At 39.1% G+C, this 18660-nt stretch overlaps 1 protein-coding gene across 1 annotated transcript in view; it reads left to right on the top strand.

Moving 5' to 3' along the window:
* Positions 1 to 3345: 3345 nt before the first annotated feature.
* Positions 3346 to 18660, top strand: part of LOC104162374 (receptor-type tyrosine-protein phosphatase T-like) — a gene marked incomplete at both ends in the record, with an annotated part of 66448 nt that continues 51133 nt past the window's right edge. The window contains one exon of the mRNA XM_009701090.1: positions 3346 to 3471. Within this exon, the coding sequence (XP_009699392.1) occupies positions 3346 to 3471 (126 nt within the window). The remainder of the gene's footprint in view (positions 3472 to 18660) is intronic.

Here is an 18660-nt window from a genome sequence, read left to right as displayed (position 1 = left end):
ACCCCAGGGCCCCGCGGGCGGCGGCTGAGCCCCTCCGCCCCGCTGGGAAGCGTGTCTGGGACCGGGCAGAATGCCGGGGAGAGGAATTGTGTGAGAAGCCATCGTGCAGACAGCAAGGTCAGTGAAGGAGGAAGGGCGTGGTGGGTCTAGAATTCCTGAGGTGAGGTTGGGTGGAAATTTTACGGATGCTTTTCTGAACGTGGTTGCCTGGAACTGAAGGTGTAATGTCACGTCTGCCATCTTCTGCAAAAAAGGGAGGACTAAGACCACCTATGATACACTTGTTTGGCAGATACAAACACAAGCCACCATGACTATTAGAGTAACCCCCAAATCTGTGATATCCTGGATGTTGTGATTCTTTCCTCACACTTTCTGAAATGGCTTTCCTGTTCCATAATACAGTGTGTGCTGTAATAGTGTTAACAGAGGAGTTGCTGACTTTTTGGCTCACAAGTTAATATGGTTCTGGGTCCTAGCTGAATCTTTACTTCACTTTTAGTTCTGCTGGTTTTTGTCACACTATAGCAAGAAGTGGATGGAGATTTCCCTCCTCTTGGTACCCGAGATTCATGCAGCCAGCCTGCTTGTCAGAGCCCTTAACATTGACTCCAGTTTTTTCTCCTTGTCCTCATTTCCTGCAAATTCACCTCTCCAAATTCCAATTCCGTTGCTTCCAGTAAATTAATCCTTCTGGTTTATTGCCCTGTCAGTCTGTGTTTGGAGGTTTCTCCACTACCCTTTTCTTTCTTTAAAAAGTAGGTGTCTTGCTGGTACTTTTAAGGCTCTTCACGGTTTTATCCTTTCCTTTCTTATCCGTTTGTACTACAAGGTTAGCCTTAACTTTCAGACAAGGCATTTTAAAGCTTCCTCAGGTGTTGTCTCTTATCAGTGGCAACTCCCAATTAATTTCCAGAAGTTCTCACCAAATCCCCTTTTCAGCTCCTCCTCTGACTTTACCTACCTCAGTAATAAGCTATTTAACTGATTATACCAAGATATTGACAAGTACATTCCCTGTTAAATGAGGAGTGCTATCCTATATTTTGCTTTTATTGCTTGTTTTGCTTCTGGGACTTTGTAGCAGCACCTGTGCAATTTTCTGTGTGTACACGAGGCCTCGTACAATTGTCTGGCTTGATCAGGGAATTTGTTTACAATCCCTTCAAAGTAATAGCTCAGAGACAGTACCAGTATTGTGTGCTGTGTTATGCTGAACAGCGTTTGTGTGGAAATGGCGTTATGTCTGAAGTGGTGCTATTAAAGTGAATCTATCAAAATTAGAATGCACGGCTTGGAGACTGAGAGCAGAGTATATGATACTGTCTCTCATACCCTCTTTCTGGGAGAAAGGTGACTTTCAGTGGCGTTATGTACTCGCACACAATCCAAAACACCTTTATTTTCCCTTAGACATTTTAATAAGCATGTTTAATATTTTAAGGTGAAAATATTTTCACCTAAATTAAATTTAAAAAACCAGGGAAACGGTTTAAGTGTAATCCTGCTTATTTTGACAGCTGGGAAAGCTTCACAGGTAGAGCAAATTTAAAGCAAGAATTACTAAAATACTGTAAAATAATGACACTTCAGAAATATTTGCAGAGACTATTGTAACAGACAGGAAAGCTTGCAAGGGTCATAAAATCCATCTATAGTCAGAGCTATTTATAATGAAAATATACAGTATACTAAATTAAATTGTGGGTTTTTTTTTTTAGGACAAGCTTGATCTTTAAACTTTCCTTTAGCAACAGAGTACTTTGGGATGTCAGGTACTCTACTGAACAAATCCTTCTAGTATATACTTACGAAGTTTTGTAGAACGACTTAGAAAACCACTTGTAGTGTGCGTGAAATCTTTTAACAGAATAAGTATTTAATAAATATTGACACTGTATATATTTGTTTGTCATATATGAGGAGTTCCATAGGAATTAAGACAAGTTTGGTCTTTCTTGGGAGCCGGAGAATAGAAAATACACGTAAAAACTAAAGAAAGCTTCAATGTTCCTGACCTTGGATAATCCGTATTGCAAAGGAACTGCAGATCACTCATGTACCAGCTATTTATTGTGTGTGTGTGTGGGCATTGCAGCCTGTGGGAAGGAGTAAAGAGTCAGGAACACCTCTGTGCGTATAACTCTGATTAGTGTCAAGAGCAATTGGCAGTTTGGCTGGCAGAGCAAGTTTGTGTTGCCTTGAGCCTTGCTCAGTCCTTGCAGCTCTGAAGTGTTGGATGTGTCCAGTTGACTTTGGAGGACTAGTATGTGCAGAGAAAAATTATCCTTGCTTCCCTAAGAGAGAAAACGAAAGCAGTACAGAAATACTGCGTTGGCATGATTAAGGTCTAAATTCAAGGACCTAGACTGCCTGATCTAATGGATACAGTACTGAAATATGTTTGGTAGATAAGTTGGGTGGACGTGAAGAGGGATGTGCCTAAGGTAACATAAGGGACACTAGCGTAGGAGTATCCTACCAGGGAATAAATTAACTTCATTTGTCTGCATGACACAAGTTTCAAAGATCTACATTGGAATACAAAATCTTATTCCGCTGTTTGTGGTTTCCCTTGATTCACAATTGTTCAGGCAGCTGCCAGGTTATTTATGACAGTTAACTACTTCCAAGTATTTCAGGAATTGCAGTAGGGAAGATCACTTAGTCAACAGTCTGGAAGGTGTGAATGCTAGTTGCCATCCACTTCTTGTTATTCTCCTGTTATCTTGCAACTAGAGGATTGCAGTCAAAAGTATTGACTCGAAAGACCCTGAGGAGTGGTCACATGCCACACAGAGCTTCATGGTGTTAGGCATTAAGAGATGGTTAAAAGGAAGGTTGCGCTTTCTGTAGGTGTAACCCAACCTTGTGTAATTCAAGGCTTAAAAGCAAAAAGAAGTGAGGATTCACTGTAGGATCAATGATACTGTGCTTGTTTACCATTTGCATTCTTCCATTTTTTTTTTTTAATATCTGACTTGGGGGTTTATGTAATTAAGTATCAGTAACTGGGACTCAAATGCAAATATTCCTGCACATGCAGATCATGTGCAATTGTCCTTGAAAACGTAAAGACAATAGGATGAAATGAAGGGAACTGATCGAAGAAACTGTAGCATGGAGGGACGAAAACAAAGGCTTCTAATGGATACAAAGTGTGGAAAGTACAAAAATATTTTCTTGGTACTTCCTCTGCTGCCTGAAATCTAATATGCAGGAAACTAATGTTATTTTTTCTTTTTTTTTTTCCTGCATAAACTTGGGTACAAAATATTTAAGTAAATGACCTACCATAAAAAGATATAAATAATTAATACAGGAATATATTTTTGTTGTTTTTAGGTGGTTGTTCATTTGATGAGCACTACAGTAATTGTGGTTATAGTGTGGCCTTGGGAACCAATGGATTTACCTGGGAGCAGATCAATACCTGGGAAAAGCCAACAATGGATCCTGTTGTCCCAACTGGTAAGTAAGAAGCCTCAGTAACAGCAGGGAGATATTATTCTTTGAGAGAATCAGTTGTTAGCCCTAAATAGGTGTGTACTGGGTCTGGGTACTCACAACAACGGTGAAGGATTTTATTCAGTGATAAAAAGACTACTTTTATGTTCAAAATAATCTGCCAACAGAATTCATAAATGTGAGATGGCTTTTTACAACAGTTGCCATTTGATATCCTGACTGAATCATGCTACATTCCTTATTCCTTTTTTATTCATTTTACTCCTGCATTTAACAGAGAGGAAGTGTTTCAGATATAATATTCTAAGCTTTGGCCAGCTTTTTGCATGTTTCAGGATTGGAGAGCTGCCTTATCTGGGGAGATGCATGTTTGAGAGGCCAGAAAAAGTAAAGCTTTGTAAAGTCTGGGAATATTGGGCCTTCCAGTTACCATTTAGCTCTTAACTGACTGCTTTAAATTCTAATTTTGAGAAAGACAAGAAAATTCCTGAAGAATTAACTGTAGTAGCTAGTGATTGATTAGGCTGGGATTTCAGACAGTGAAGTTTTCATAAGCAAGAAAAACATTTCCAACAGAAAGAGTTGCCAGAATATCTAATTTGCTAACATATATTGAGGACATCTAATAATAGCATGGTCTTCCATGTGATACTTAGAATATTCTATGAAGAGCTCACAGTAATGGTTACTTCTAATAGTTTTGTTTCTCATTGGAAGTTACCATTGTTGTTTATGGGAATAAGTTCTGTAGCCTTAATGAAAGTGCTGTGGAATGCTTTGTTCACATTGAAAAAGAACTTGTTTTAAGAAAAAACATTAATTTTTTTTTTTAAATCATAGTTTGTCTGGGTTCCTTGCCACCTAAAATAGAAGTGCAAGCCCCTTTAATGGACACAATGGCAAACAGACCTGACCAGCCAATTAAGACTTTGATTTCAGTGGTAAGAAAGAAGTATTTGTTCTGGTTAGTGCATTGCACTCTGAGAAACATGAGCTATCTGGCAGAACCAGAATATAATCTTGTTCGAGAGATATTCTTGTACCTGTAATTATTGGGGTAAGAGACTTGTAATTGCTAGTTGCCTGTTAAGAATCCCATGTAGAGCTGATACAACAATAGCTCCCTGCTGTAACATTTGATAGATAGCCCAGTCTTCATCCCTGTATGCTTGTTGTCAGTAGAAATCAAGCGCAGAAGATACCAGCCTAGCTGTGGTTTTTCCATCACCAAAGGTTAGTTAAGCTGTGGGTTTTTATTACTGGAAATTGTTTGGAACAAGATCTTTCAAAGTGTGTAACACGTAGTACCATTCGATTTGGCTGTGGCATCCCTCGAGAAGTTAAATGTGAAAGTTGCAGTTTTCTGGCCTTGTCTGTAAGAATGTGTTCTATCATTCTGGCTGTTGTTCTTTTTTAAATGATGGCAATTTTATTTCTCTGGTTCTTCTACCATGTTGTGTCTTATTCCCTGTCCGTGGTAAAGACCTAGATAGAGAGACATGACAAATCTTTGAATTGACTGATACCAGAGTGATCTGAAGGAACAGGAAGCTACACACTTTTGATGCAATTTGGAAAGCAAGGAGTAAATGGGGAGGGCTTGTGTGGCTTGGACTGGATGAGTTCAATACATTGTCAACTCTAAGTGTTAAGGTAAACCTGTCTTCCTGGCCTCCATGTGAAGGTGTATTGTCATCTGAAGTACACTGTAACCATGGGGAAATTAATAGACAACAGTCTGGAATGGCGTGTTGTTAAAAAAAACCCAAACAAACCACAAAAACCTAAAACCAACTCCAAAACGCTACAATGTAATTTTTAACAAGGCTTTCAGAATTATTTCTTCTAAAACTAAATAGATAGAGGTGTGCGTTTTCCTCCTTAGTACGTTATTCCATGATACGTAGTAGCACTAACAAATATATGTTAGATGCAACTGCAAATTTAAAAAAGGTTAGACATCAAATAAGAAATGCAGAAAGCTTCATTGTAGAAAGATGCAAAGGTAAAGCAGCCATCAACTTGGAATGTGCTGATGAAGAAATATTATCACTAGAGATTTTACGGAGAGTAAGGGGAAATGACTCAGTTCCTCATGTTACTAATTGATGTCTTAGGACTACTTGCACAGAACAAAAGGTGAAATCAGTAGGTAGAAAAAGAAGATCCGATCACAGCAAAAGTATACAGAAGGCTGTAGTAACAAAAACATGTTTTCAAGAGCTGTCCAAATCATGCTAACCTTGAAGTAAATTATAGTGGTCAATTAGACTCCCCAAAGCTAGCAGACATACAGAGCTATTATTGAGAGTCTGTATTGCTGGCTAGAATCGTAATGCATGTTGTTTGTGTTGGTTACTCGTTGAAAATCTGTTTTGTGAGAATAAAAGATGTTTACTTAAAATTCATCTAGTGGCAAAACCAGGCGAATAAACTGATGAACAGCATGTTCCACTCCTACAAGCAGGGACATCTTTAAAACCAGAGTACTAGAACATTTGGTGATTGACTTTCCATTCCATTTAATTTCTCTGCAGCAGCTGAAAGCAGCAGGGTGCAAATCTGCTGAGCTGCAGGGTGTAAGAGGTGGTAACAGAGGTGTTTGTGGAATAAACGTCTTCTGGTGGCCAGCCATAGCCAGGAAACCTCCTTAGCACGAAGAGCGAGGACAGGAGTGCCAGAATGCATAGGGTTCTGAGACTGCAAGCAATAATGTCGGTTTTCTTTATCAGGATGTTATTTTAGATGCTACCTTATTTTTGTAGCTGGAAATAGATTAAAATACTACATTGTAGAAATGTTAAAAGCAAAAAGTGAGCAGGCATTAGGTTGGTTCAACGATACTGAGTAAGTCTGCAGCACAGCCTGCCGGGAGATGTTGGCAAAAAGCATGGCCTGCCCCCTCCCTGGTTCAGCCAGCCTACATTAACATTGCCATCAGAGCTATTTTCTTCTGTAAAATTGTATCGGCTTTCATAAGTACCAGCGGGTCCCTTTGAATTCACCCAAGCCACAGAATTCTGTCCTCCTGAATACTAATGATAATATCTAGCACTTTTTACAGAACTTTTCATCGTTAGATCTCAGAGTGCTCTTCAAAGGAGGTCAGTACCATGAATGAGAGCCTGAGTCTATAGTGCTGTGTAATTCTCTGCTGACACGCTGCTGCAAAGGTCTCTGCCCAGGGACGAGACTCTGTTCTTTATTTTTTGAATGAAAATGTCAAAAAAAAAAAAAGGCGATTAAACTGCTCCATTAGCAATGTAGAAGTTTGTAGGCAATTTGTTTTTCTTCATTGCTAGCAAATAAACTGTTTTCCGTGAATTCTAAGACTAATTCTTTAGGGCTGGAAACAGTGTTAATTGAGGGATTAAGAACCAGATGTTTGTTGTTCTGAATAAACGTTTGAAAAACGTGAAAGAAATAAATTGTAGGTATCCAATCTCCAGACTTTGGTGGGACTCTCATTCCACCTTTTTGCATAACAGGAGCGATTATAACAAACTATTCTTTAACAGATGGGTGTTTACTTAAGCCTGAATACCCTCAGTGATGAGTGTTCTACAGCCTTCGGGCTGCTTGTTCCACTCTTTGAATTATAAAGGTTCTCAGGCCTTCATTTTCCTTTTTATGGCTTCATCTCACTATTTTTGTTCCGTCTTAGACTAGTGAGAATAATCAGTTGTTACTCTCTGTTATAACCTCTTTTATGTAGTTGCATGCAGTTAAGTCTTTGTTTTGCAGGACTAAACATGACCCAGTCCCCTTAACCTTTCTTAATTCAATGTCTCATTTCCTTCCCTCTACCTTATGCCTTCAGTCATTGCTTTCTTATCTTTTTCGGGTATTTGCCTAAAGTTGTGGTACCCCGCAGGGTTTCAGTACTCTGCATGACAGTGCTGGAGGGGCACAAGACCTTTAATTCTGTTACAGAAGTTCAAAGTACAGCAAGTAGATTTCTCCTGCTCCTCTTTATTTCCATCTTGCAGTTTTCATTCCCCCTTTTCTGTAAATATTCAGTCTTTATGTGCTGGTGTTAGATGATGCGAGATGGACGTGGCTCTTTAGTTTGTGTTGGATCACCAAAGTTATTTCCTTGGTGGTAAAGTAGGGGCTGAGTTTTTCTGTATTTGAGGCAGATACTTGGTTCGTACAACAAGGAAGTGTGTTGTGTTTAAACTAGGCAGCTAAAACGTACTGGCCTTATTTTTCTTGTTACAGCATTGCAGTATTCCAAGGACCCTGGACTTGCCTGCTCTTGCAGCAGTTGCAAGAATAATATTAATAATGAAAGTATTTAACATTTGCATGTTCAAAGTATTTTACCATCATTTGCTAATTAACTCCAATGGAGACTTAACCAGGGCTGACTAGACTGAAGTAATTACTCTAATTGTATTAAATACGATTCTACTCTGAATACAAAGCCATCATGCCACGTGTCTTTCTACAGCAGCATTCCTTGGTATTAGATTTACTTTTAGTCTCAAGTTTGCTTTTGTCACGTTTCCCTGTTCCAGGTTAGCAGATAAGCAGTCAGCGTTCAGAGGCTGAAGATCTGGCCCCATCTGCCAGACTGCTCACTTCCCTTCATGTATGTAAATTGGCACTTAATGTAGGTGCTAATTTACTGTGTGTATATGTGTGTGTATATACATAGATATGTATCTATGTGCTTGCTCCGTATCATTGCTGTTTCTTGCTAAATCTCTAAGTAGACATCCTGTTTGTCTAGGAAACAGAAGTTTAGATAATAGGAATTTAGAGATGAGCAAAATGTTTGGAACAAACTATAAGATTCAGAATTACACCACTTGTGTGTTACTTAGCAAGTGCAAATTGCCTTGCTTTGCTTGCTTATTACACGGAGTCTACAAATTTTCTGTGAAGAGAAAAAGGAGACGTTATTGACCAAAAGTGTTTTTGTGGTAGAAGTTGATGTGATTTTATATTCCTAAGAGCCAAGCTTGCTTGCGACGTCTAATTCATGGTTAGGAAGATTCAGCATAGTTGTGGAAAATGCCACTGATACATAATTTTATGGATTTTGTGTATTTCTGTAAAGCTTATCAAGTAGCAGATGACTAGCGTTGCAGCAGCAGCTCAGAAGTGCCCGCGTAGTCTTTGTGCTTCCTCTGTTTACAGTGGAACTAGAGGATTCGAACTGTTTTATGGTGCATCAGAACACTATGGCAGGTTAGTACCAAACAACTGTGAACTACGCCATTGGTGTTTTTGGCAGTTGAAGCAATAACAGGTCTGGTTTGCCCTCCAGAGGTGTGCAGTTCAGCATTTGCTCTATAACCTTCTCTCGTGAACTTGGACAAGTCTGTGCTGAATCCTCTTAATGGTGGACATTTTGAGATAATAGTTGGCAAGGTTAAGGCAGAAATGAATTCCAAGTGCTTTCTTACATGAAAGTGTATTGCATGGCCTAATGAAGTGAACACAGCTCGAGAGCTGTTTAGTATGTGCAACTCATCGCTTCCCTTGAATGCACTCTACCACCTCACTGAGAATTTGTAGCAGAATTTCTTTCTTTTCTCTTGCAGCCGAGATTAGGGATGGGAGGTCTTCCCACATCTAAGTGGGTGTGTTCTTTTGTTCCAGTAACTGGAGGGCTGTCTGAGCTTCTTGCTGAAAGAACAGAAGGGTTATCATCATTAGTGTTGCTTCGTGAACTACTCATTTAGCGGGTGAACATCACAGACATGATGTATATATAAATACCAGATGGCTAAATTCTACTTGGACTCCACTGAACTGAGTGAAGTTTTATGTTAGTCTAATAGGCCAAATGCTTTCCTATGTCACCTTCCTCTTTTTGTTGAGTGGCACCATGGAGTTACAGTGTGAATGAATAATTATGAAACAGCTTTCCGTGAGGAAGGTGATAACTGTCCATCTATGCCCACATGCAAGATGGGCAAGATCCCTTAATTTTGTTCAGGAGATTACTGATGTGAAGTTAGTGTTAACCTCTACAAAGAACAGAGAACCTCTCTGCATAGGTCAGACATTTGTCTTTGTTTTCTTCAGGCTAGAATGAATGCCAACAGGAGTTAGACTCAACATTTGTGAATTTGAAAGGCAGTGCAATAAAATTAACATTTTCCCTTGTCTGAGTGTATTAATTCTTGCTTACAAGAAAATATACAAACAAACTTGTTACAGGAATAAATTAAAATTCAACTGTATATGATGAATCATGATCCAATTTTATCTGAGAGGGAGAAAGAAATTTGTCTCAGCTGTCTGTATATCGTTTTTCTCCCAAAAATATTTCTTGCAGGGGAAATTACTAAGAATGAGTCAAATATGTTTCTCCCCACTCCTTCACTTCCATACAAGTAAATAGATTAGTCTGGGGCCAGGTAACGAACTCAAAGTAATTTCTCAGGTTTTAAAGTCTGAGCAGAAAGGGGTCTCTGGCAGCTTTCCCCAGTGCATTTTTATTTTGCTGTTTACTGTGCAGCTTTGTGTCCGTGTTTTGGGGTTCTTTTTTTATAGTTGCAGTTGTAAATAATTCTTCCCCGTTTTCAGAATTTCATCCCTATTTTACACTGACCTGAGTTTTGGGTGTTGATTGCTTAGTTTCCTAGGTGTATTTTAGTGGATGTGCATACGGATGTTTAGACTATTGGGAAAGTATACTGTTTTGGCCTATTTATGAATTTAGCTTTTGGAGGAATGTAACCTTGCAATCAACTAGAGGGAACTTCTACGCTATCACCTTTAATTGCTCTATTTTACTCTATCCAGTAAGGCCCCTGAAAGTCATTATTATAACATTCTGTAATGGCTACTCAAAGCCCAGCATTAGGATTTAACTGTCCCTCAGAGGTATGTATTGTCCCCTGTACTTTTTGACTGTCTCATATCAGATCTGGATTGTCAGTAACTAAATTTTACCGGTATTATTGTACACTTTTTGCTTCTTTAAGCAGGGAAACTGGCAATGAAGACCATGAGCGCTTGCTTCTCTGATTTCAGAAAGGTAACAACTTAAAGCAATTAGTCTTAAGAGTGCTTCTTGCCAAATACTTGCTTTCTGTCTTTTGTTCCTGTGTTCTGACACCAAGTAGAATCTTTCTTCTGAGATGAGGCTTACTAGTTTTGGGTGGAATAGAAATAGTGAGGGACCATTTGACCGAAGTACATGTGAAATTGCAGACCTGTAAATTAAGAATATCACACTTAAAAGCTAAGCAGTTAGGTAGCTATTCTGTGATGTAAGATGCCAGAGGAGCTGATTTAATTAAGAACATTTACACCCCTCCACACACCCCTGCACCGAGACCTTCTGCTGAAGGGAAATTACATCTCGGTTCCTAATACTTTGTCATTCATATTGTAAATGTGAGATAGAGTTTCTCCTTATGTGACATTAAGAGAGGTCAGCAGAAGCATACTTCCACTTGGATATAGATGGTACTTTAGTACCAAAATCAAGCTTAGCAAGGATGTGTAGTCTTCTCTGGACGTGCATGGTATAAAGAAATGTTATCAAAGGAATCAGGAAGGATGACTTCTAGAAGGGCCTTTTAATGACCCTGAAGGGATTGCTGTCTCTAGGGAATACACGTAGTTACTCCACCTTGATGTGTTAAATGGTACATTTGAACTGTTGTCGGTCTATTTCTGATCCTTTTCTGTGAAAGCTGTCAGAAACAGAGCTGGTTGTGAATGTCAGGACCTTTCTGTTATCACCATTAGCGAGACCATGACACTTTTAAAGCACTGCATAACGTCATTCAGCATCACGCTAGGAGGAAGGACAAGAAAGCCGTTGTTGTACGTGTTTCCTCCATGATTTCAGTACTGAAACATATTAATTTTTCTCGGCACCTGTTGGCTCTAGCAGGTACTGGTGCCTTTCAGTATCTTAGCACACAGTCTGTGTTTTTTGTAATCTGTTATTTTCAGCTCTGTTAGGATATGCTGTCCAGATGCCAAGTGTGTTAAAACTGTTTTTTGTTTGAGAGCCAAGTTAGGGAATTGTATAGCCACACCAATGGAAAAACAATTTCTTATGAAAAACTTCAAAAGCTTCAGGAGTTGGGTGATAGAAGGAAGAGAGGTTTCTTGCAAGTAAATGAAGTCTAGTTTAAATTCTGTTGAAATAAATATGGTTGCATTGAAGTAAGGCTAGAATACAAAACAAGGTTTGACTAAGATCTTTTGTTTTAAATGCTTATTTTGGTGGAAATTCTTTCTATAGAAAGTATCTGAATGATAATTTAATATCCCTTTGCTCATATTAGGAAATTCAGAGCAAGAAGAGAAGCGTGCTTAAGGAAGAACAGGAGGAAACAACATGCATAGGTAGAATGAGGAATGGCGAAGGTCTTTCTGGCGAAGATGGGATACTAACTTTGGTAAATGTGAAGCTAGTGGATATTAAGGAACAGAGGAAAAGCAGTGACTAAAATAGGAACAAATGTTTCGGAAGGAACAGGTAGATTATAGTGATACTGAAGGAATTGACAGGATTATGAAACATTGCAGGTCTAGTGAGAGCTAAGGTATTTGTTACAACCTTTCAAGAGTGAATTTTTAAATATACAGAATTCTGATTATTATTTTTTTTTTTTTTCCAAACTGTGAACCTCTTCTCCATTGAGTATTTCTTCTTTAACCTGGAAGGTTTGTTAGCAAGCTAGAGGTGGAAAAATCTGATAGGAAAGAAGTTCCAAGAGAAGAATGACCTGAGAAATCTGCATGGGGCAGATGGCCAAAGTCAAGACAGGCCAGATTTGAAAAAAGGAAGGAGGCGGTTATGAATGAAGACACAAATGCTGATAGATCAGGATTTACAAAAGGAAATGCTAAAGAAATCGCAGGCAAAATTACTCCTCAGAACTGATCCAGGAAAGCAACCGAGGTGTTAAATAGGCATTCAGAGCAGAGTGATTCCAAGAAATTAAACATCAAATTTAGCAGTGATTCAGTATTCTTTATTAGCAGCGCTGGATGCTCGGGGGATCCTTCCACCTAGCGTGCATACTGTGCTTGTGTTAGTTACAGGCTTATATTTTTAGTTTTTGTACATATTCGTAAGACTTCCAAGAGATGATTAACATATTAACAATTTTCCCAGAACTCATTATCATAGGCAACTCCCATTTCCATATGTCCATTTTAGTCCTTTTGGGGGTCTCCAGAGACATCTGGTGGTCTTTTACTTCTTCCACTCTTCTTCATCACCATGTCCTTTTGCTGAACTTTTAGCTCTCATCTTCCTTTTTCTTGATTGACAGCAGTCTCAGGTCTTGTTCTCCTAACAAGGTCCTTGGTAATGATTTAAGAGTTCCTGCCTTGAAGTGCAGTCCCTGATAATGAGCGCAACATCGTTGATTTAAGGGTCTTGTTATCACTTTTATGCCAGATGTGGTCATGCGCTGGTACAAAGTTACACACTACTACATACCATTGTAACAGGCTTGTGTTTCTAAGGTTAACTCTCTAGTTCCCTTGTTATCAAGAGGCTGGGCAGAATACAGGGTGAGACAAGAAGTGTCTTTAAGGCTGTTGCTTGGTCCTTAATGTGCTTTCATAACAGAACCTTGCTGTCCGTATGAATTTCCAGCTTTTTGCAGTTGCTTAACATAGTCAGTGGAATGTTCCTGAAGTCCCTTAAATTCAGTGAGAGCTGAGTATAATCTCACAGAGACTGTGTGCTGCAGTGGTTTGTCTGGCTAATGCACTACTTTTTTCCCATTTGTCTTGTTTTATCCAGTGAACTTTCATCTTTCTCCTTTCTTACTGTTCTCTTTTTTTAGTTCTATCAGGAAACCATCACACCAGTTAACAGACTTTCAGCATCTGAGTACAAAACTATGGTATGGTATCCAAGATTCCAGTGTTAAGAATTATTTAACTAATGCTGTTTCTTTACCATAGGCCTGATTCACTATATAGTGAAATAACTGGAAGTCTTTCCATCAGCTTCAAAATAAACAGGATGGAGATTCATAATGAGCAGTGTACCCGGCCTAGATTTTCAAATACTTCACTATTTAGTTAGAAGGATACAGATTGTTTGGATGGAATGGTAATAACAACCTCTGTTCAGTGGTTCTGCTGAGAACCGTTGCTATTGAGAATTTGTAGGTAAAAAAGAGTTCATTTTTTATGCTTAGGAAATACAAGCATTTGCTATTCCCAGTATTAGATATTTAGTGCATGTAATTTGGCACATGAAAAATACGGGCTTTAAGTCTGTTTTCCAGAAGTTGTTTATACATGTACAAAAGGAAGTTGATAGCAACAATATTAGTATATTCTCACGGGGGAAAAATAATGTCTGCATCTCCTGCATAGGCAATCCAACCTCCTCCATATCATTCACCTCTTTCAGAAAGGAGTGGAAACTGTTGTGGTTGTATTCTATTGAGATGAAAGTTGTAATATTACAAATTATCACTTGTTTTCAGTATTGACTAGAAAAATAAATGCAATTATGTTCATGAATGTTGAAAATTAAGCAAAATAAAGCAATTGTATGTGTTTGAGGAGCTTTTCAAATGAAAAGCTGTATTCACTGAATTCTCATTGGCTCTTTTTCTCACTGTCATGTTTCATGATGTGAACTCTCAATTGAATGAACAGCTGCGGTAAAAATGGCAGCAGCCAAGTCACAGGGAATTCACAGGAAATTGAGATGTTTCAGGCTGTAACACAAGCCCTTTTGGGCCCTCATTTACCTTGAGAAATGTTAGGCTTTTTATTAGTATAATGTCTGTAAATACAGAGAGTTGTCAAGCTCTTATTTGCAGTACTTACACTTAGTACTTTGGGGTAGGCCTCACACAAACAGAACAAAGGTGCTTCACTGTCACTATAGACACAGTTTACGTTTCTAATTGTGGAAACAATTTTTTCTTCTGGTCTTTGGATTTACTTGCAGTGCAAACATGAGGGTAGTATGAAGGAAATTTCAGTGTTGATCAGAAAGATGTTCTAAGGAAAGCAGAATAGGAAGCTGTCATGGTTTAACCCTAGCTGGCAACTAAGTACCATGCAGCCACTTGCTCACTCCTTCCTCTCTCCCGCTCAATGGGATGGGAGGAAGAATCTGAAAAAGGTAAAACCTGTGGATTGAGATAAGAACAGTTTAATTGAAATAAAAATTAAAAAAATAATAATTGTAATGAAAAGGGAGACAAAAAGAGAAAAAACCCAAGGCAGGCAAGTGACACACAGTACAATTGCTCACCACCTGCTGACTGATGCCCAGCCCATTCCTGAGCAGCGATCGGCCTTTCCTGGCCAACTCCCCCAGCTTCTATACTAGGCATTATGTTCCATGGTATGGGATATCCCTTTGGCTGGCTGGGGTCAGCTCTCCTGGCCGTGCTCCCTCACATCTTCTTGTGCCCCTCCTCGTTGGCAGAGCATTGGAAACTGGAAAGTCCTTGACTTAGAGTAAGTGCTACTTAGCAACAACTAAGACATCCATGTGTTATCAACATTATTCTCGTACTAAATCCAAAACCCAGCACTGCCTGCTACTAGAAAGAAAATTAACTCTGTCCTAGCTGAAACCAGGACACAAACCTGCAACACAGCTCAGGTGTCCAAGAGCCTCCTTGGTTCATGTAATTCTTCTAAAACAGGACTATCCTTATCACTAAAGCTTTGACCACATCCCTTTGATCTTTGAAAATACCATCTATTGCCTTCTATGGATGCTGGCTGAATCAGGCTTTAATCTCAATGTTTTATCTAATCTTCCCACTCTGCCTCTGGCGCACACAGCCTCATAAGCTGTGTGTGGAAACATGCTGAAAGAACAAACTTGGAGGCAGTAAATGGCCTGCCGTCTTCAAAACCATGAAATAGCAGAGCTGTTTTTCAGATTAGTTTTAAGATGCTTTAGAACCAATATTTTATGCACTGAAAGTTTATGCAGTGCTTCCATTTTTTAATTTACTTCCGTACCACACATCTTTAGTGCCCCACTCGTTAAGCAGTGTGATTAACATTTTCACAGGATAACTGTTAGTGACACCTCCTCACAAGTCAGTCTGCACCATAAACTCAGGCTTAGCTATTCACCATTCAGATACCATGTGAAAATGTAAACCCTTCAAAAGTTCCGTATCAATCTATCCCTGTTTTGTTTTCCATGAGTACGAGACTTTTTTTTTTCTATTTCTTTTTTCCCTGACAATACCGTCCTCATTTTATACTCTGTTTCAGTGACGGTAGTGAAGAATCTTGGCAATAAAACCCAAATCAGCTTCTCCCTTACATTCAACCTAACTAGGATGTAATAAAGATATTTAAAAAAAAAAAAAAAAACAACCAAAAAAAAAGAAAACCAAAAAAACCGAACAACAAACCACCAACCAAAAAACCCCCAAAACTAAAAGCTAAATTAAATTCTTGCTAAATTTGATGCAGTCTGGGGTGACTGAGTGAAGTTATACCATGGATATCGCTGTGCATTCTCATGGCCAGTTTTGCTACTCCATCTGTCCATAGTAGACAAATGTCTTTCTCCCTTTCAGTTTTATAGGTTTAAGTTGTTTAGCAGCATAGTTATGGGAATATTCAAAGGAGGAATCATAACCAGAAAAAAGTGGTTTAGCTTAGTTCTCATTAACTGTTCATCTAGAACAGATTGCATAGGATGGTCTTCTGGAGTGTCTCTAATTGCTGCAGCATGGTAATTTAATGGGGACACATTTTTATGAGCTTGTTTAAGTGCATCTGTGCCAACTGACCTCGCAGCTTGGTGTGCAGTGATTTGGCTCTAGAAACTGGAGTTTAAATATAGGATCTCATTTGTATGGTCTCCTTTGAACTTCATTCACTGTTATGTATTTGTTTGATTTTTATATGGCATGTGGCATTGCTGTGATATCTGAACTAAAACTCTTCTCTCTCCATTCCATTCGCCATCCGTAGAAGTTTGTTGTTCTTCAGTCCAGCTTTCAAGTCCAACCTACACTTTCACTTCTGTTTTGTTATGCTCTGAGCTCTTCTTCTCACATACTGTTCATGTTCCTTATCTTACTTTGTCTAGGAACGAAGTTTTCCTCTTTTACTCAAAAGTGTTTTTACATAGCAACAAACCAAGAAGATTTTGAAACTCGCTACTATGGCTGTTACCACACCGTTTCTGGGTGTATTTTCTCAAGACCTTGCATCCATTTTCTTTTCTTCTTTGTTCGCTCCTTCTGTGGCCTCATCCCTCAGGATTCTCTTGTCACTCACAGCCTCAAGTCCAGTGAGAGACAGATCTGTAAAACTGTTTCCTTCAGATTGCCAGGAAAACAGGGAAAGCATGCCCTGCTGCAACTCAGCTGAATTGGTACAGAAAGCATTCCTCAGCCTTGTAGCCTTTAAGTGAGAAATGGGATTTCAAAAGCTAATTTGCTTGTTTTCATAGCATGATCTTAATTCTACAAGGAAGAGAAGATGATCTAATCTAATTTAATTTTGCTCTTTGAGAAGAAGGGAGATCACTTGGCCAGCTGCTGCTCTGAGCAAACGTGGAGTGTGCAGGCTACAAGATAAGCTTTGAACTTTATCAAGTCTCTCGGCAGTTCATGCTAATGTGTGCTGTTGGGAGATTTCTGAAACTTTTGCCTCTGATTGTATTAATTAGTGTGCTGCTCCAAATGAGCTGTAACTCACTGTAAAATAAGTAAGAGTTGTTACACATAGGACTTTCTCTATCCCTGATGCTTTAGTATTTGGGCAGGATGGACTGTGAGGATGTGTGTTTGGCCTGATTTGTGAAATCACAGTACTGCTGTCTATTTTGATTTCTTTTTAAAACTTTAAGCATAATCTCTTCTTTCAAGCTGTTCATTTGTTAGAAGAGAAAGAGCACGTGCCCCAAACCTGTGTTTGAAGAGGAAGCCTTTTTCTCCCCAAATATTTGAACTTCTAACACATGAAGTAAGGAAACATCTCAGAGCTTCAGTGGTCATACTAAATTTCACTGTAGGCAATGACAAACTCCCTCGAAAGCCAAATCCACTATAATTTAGGGCCTCAGGGCTCTTGGACCTCAGGGGAAGACTAGCTTATTTGTTGTATTCCTAAACCTGCAGTTTCCAGGTGGAGTAACTTTGCTAGTATGTTAAGATGTGGTTTCATGTCTATTACTTTTACAACAGTCTCCTGCCTTTCTTCTGCAGGCAGTGCCTCGGACCCTCCTAAACCTTCCATTAACTGGAGTTCGCCATCTCTGCTTCCATCCCTACAATGCATCCCCAGTGTGAGATCTGGCTTCCCATGAAATCTATAGAGATGTATTACAAGATGCATAGTGTTGCCAGACGTGTATTTTAGCCATGTACAATAGTTTAGCAGTCATGCATATTTTGGAAAAAAACCCTGGGGCTTTGTTGTGATTACCATCTTAACTCATCTTGCTGATGAGCTCGTCAAGCTAAGCTAGCATCTGTCAAATAAGCAGTCTGCCCTGTCTCTTTACAGATCTTGACCTTCTTCCATGCAGCAGTGGTCTAGGCTGCTTGACAGAGACATGCCTGTCTTTGCAAAAATAAAACTAACCAGGAGTTAAGTTACATGAATTTTGTCCTGTATTCTTAGATGCACAGTGGAAATCCATGATTGTTCCAAGAGAAGAGTCAGTGCTATAGTGCTTGAGAGACTTCACTGCTGCCCTGTACTGCAACCTGAATAAGAGAGAGAGTGAGAACTGGTAACCTATGAGATAATACAGGATGGGGGTCATAGTGTACAGTACGATAAAACTGCTTACCCGGGGTGGGAGGTTATGAACATACAAAGCTGTTAACTTTCCCTGCATTCCAGACTTTCTTCTGTCTGCACGTCCATTTTTGCAAATTTGCAATCTGTTAGGACAAAAATATTAACTTTCTCTTTATTATGTTATCTTAATATTATAATTTCTTCATACATGCAGTTGAAATCAAATAACTGACTTTCTCATCACCTGTTGTGAGATCCTGACAAGCACAGGTCCAGACTGCAGCTTTGCATCTAGTCTGGCCCATGTCTGTAGGTTTTAGGCTATTTTTAGTCCCCTTAGAAATCTCTCTAAGTAAAGAGATCAAACTGTTTAGCTAAAATCTTGGCATTGACTCAAAGAGAAGTGTGAACTGCTCAGAAATGCTCATTTGGATCCAGACACTGCTCTGTGTGAGCTTTTCCAATACAGGTAATACACTGAGAATTATTTTGGCT

The sequence above is a fragment of the Cariama cristata genome, unplaced genomic scaffold (genome assembly GCF_000690535.1).
Source record: "Cariama cristata isolate BGI_N322 unplaced genomic scaffold, ASM69053v1 scaffold3025, whole genome shotgun sequence".
NCBI classification, from domain to species: domain Eukaryota; kingdom Metazoa; phylum Chordata; class Aves; order Cariamiformes; family Cariamidae; genus Cariama; species Cariama cristata.
This window is presented reverse-complemented; position numbering and strand designations above follow the sequence as displayed.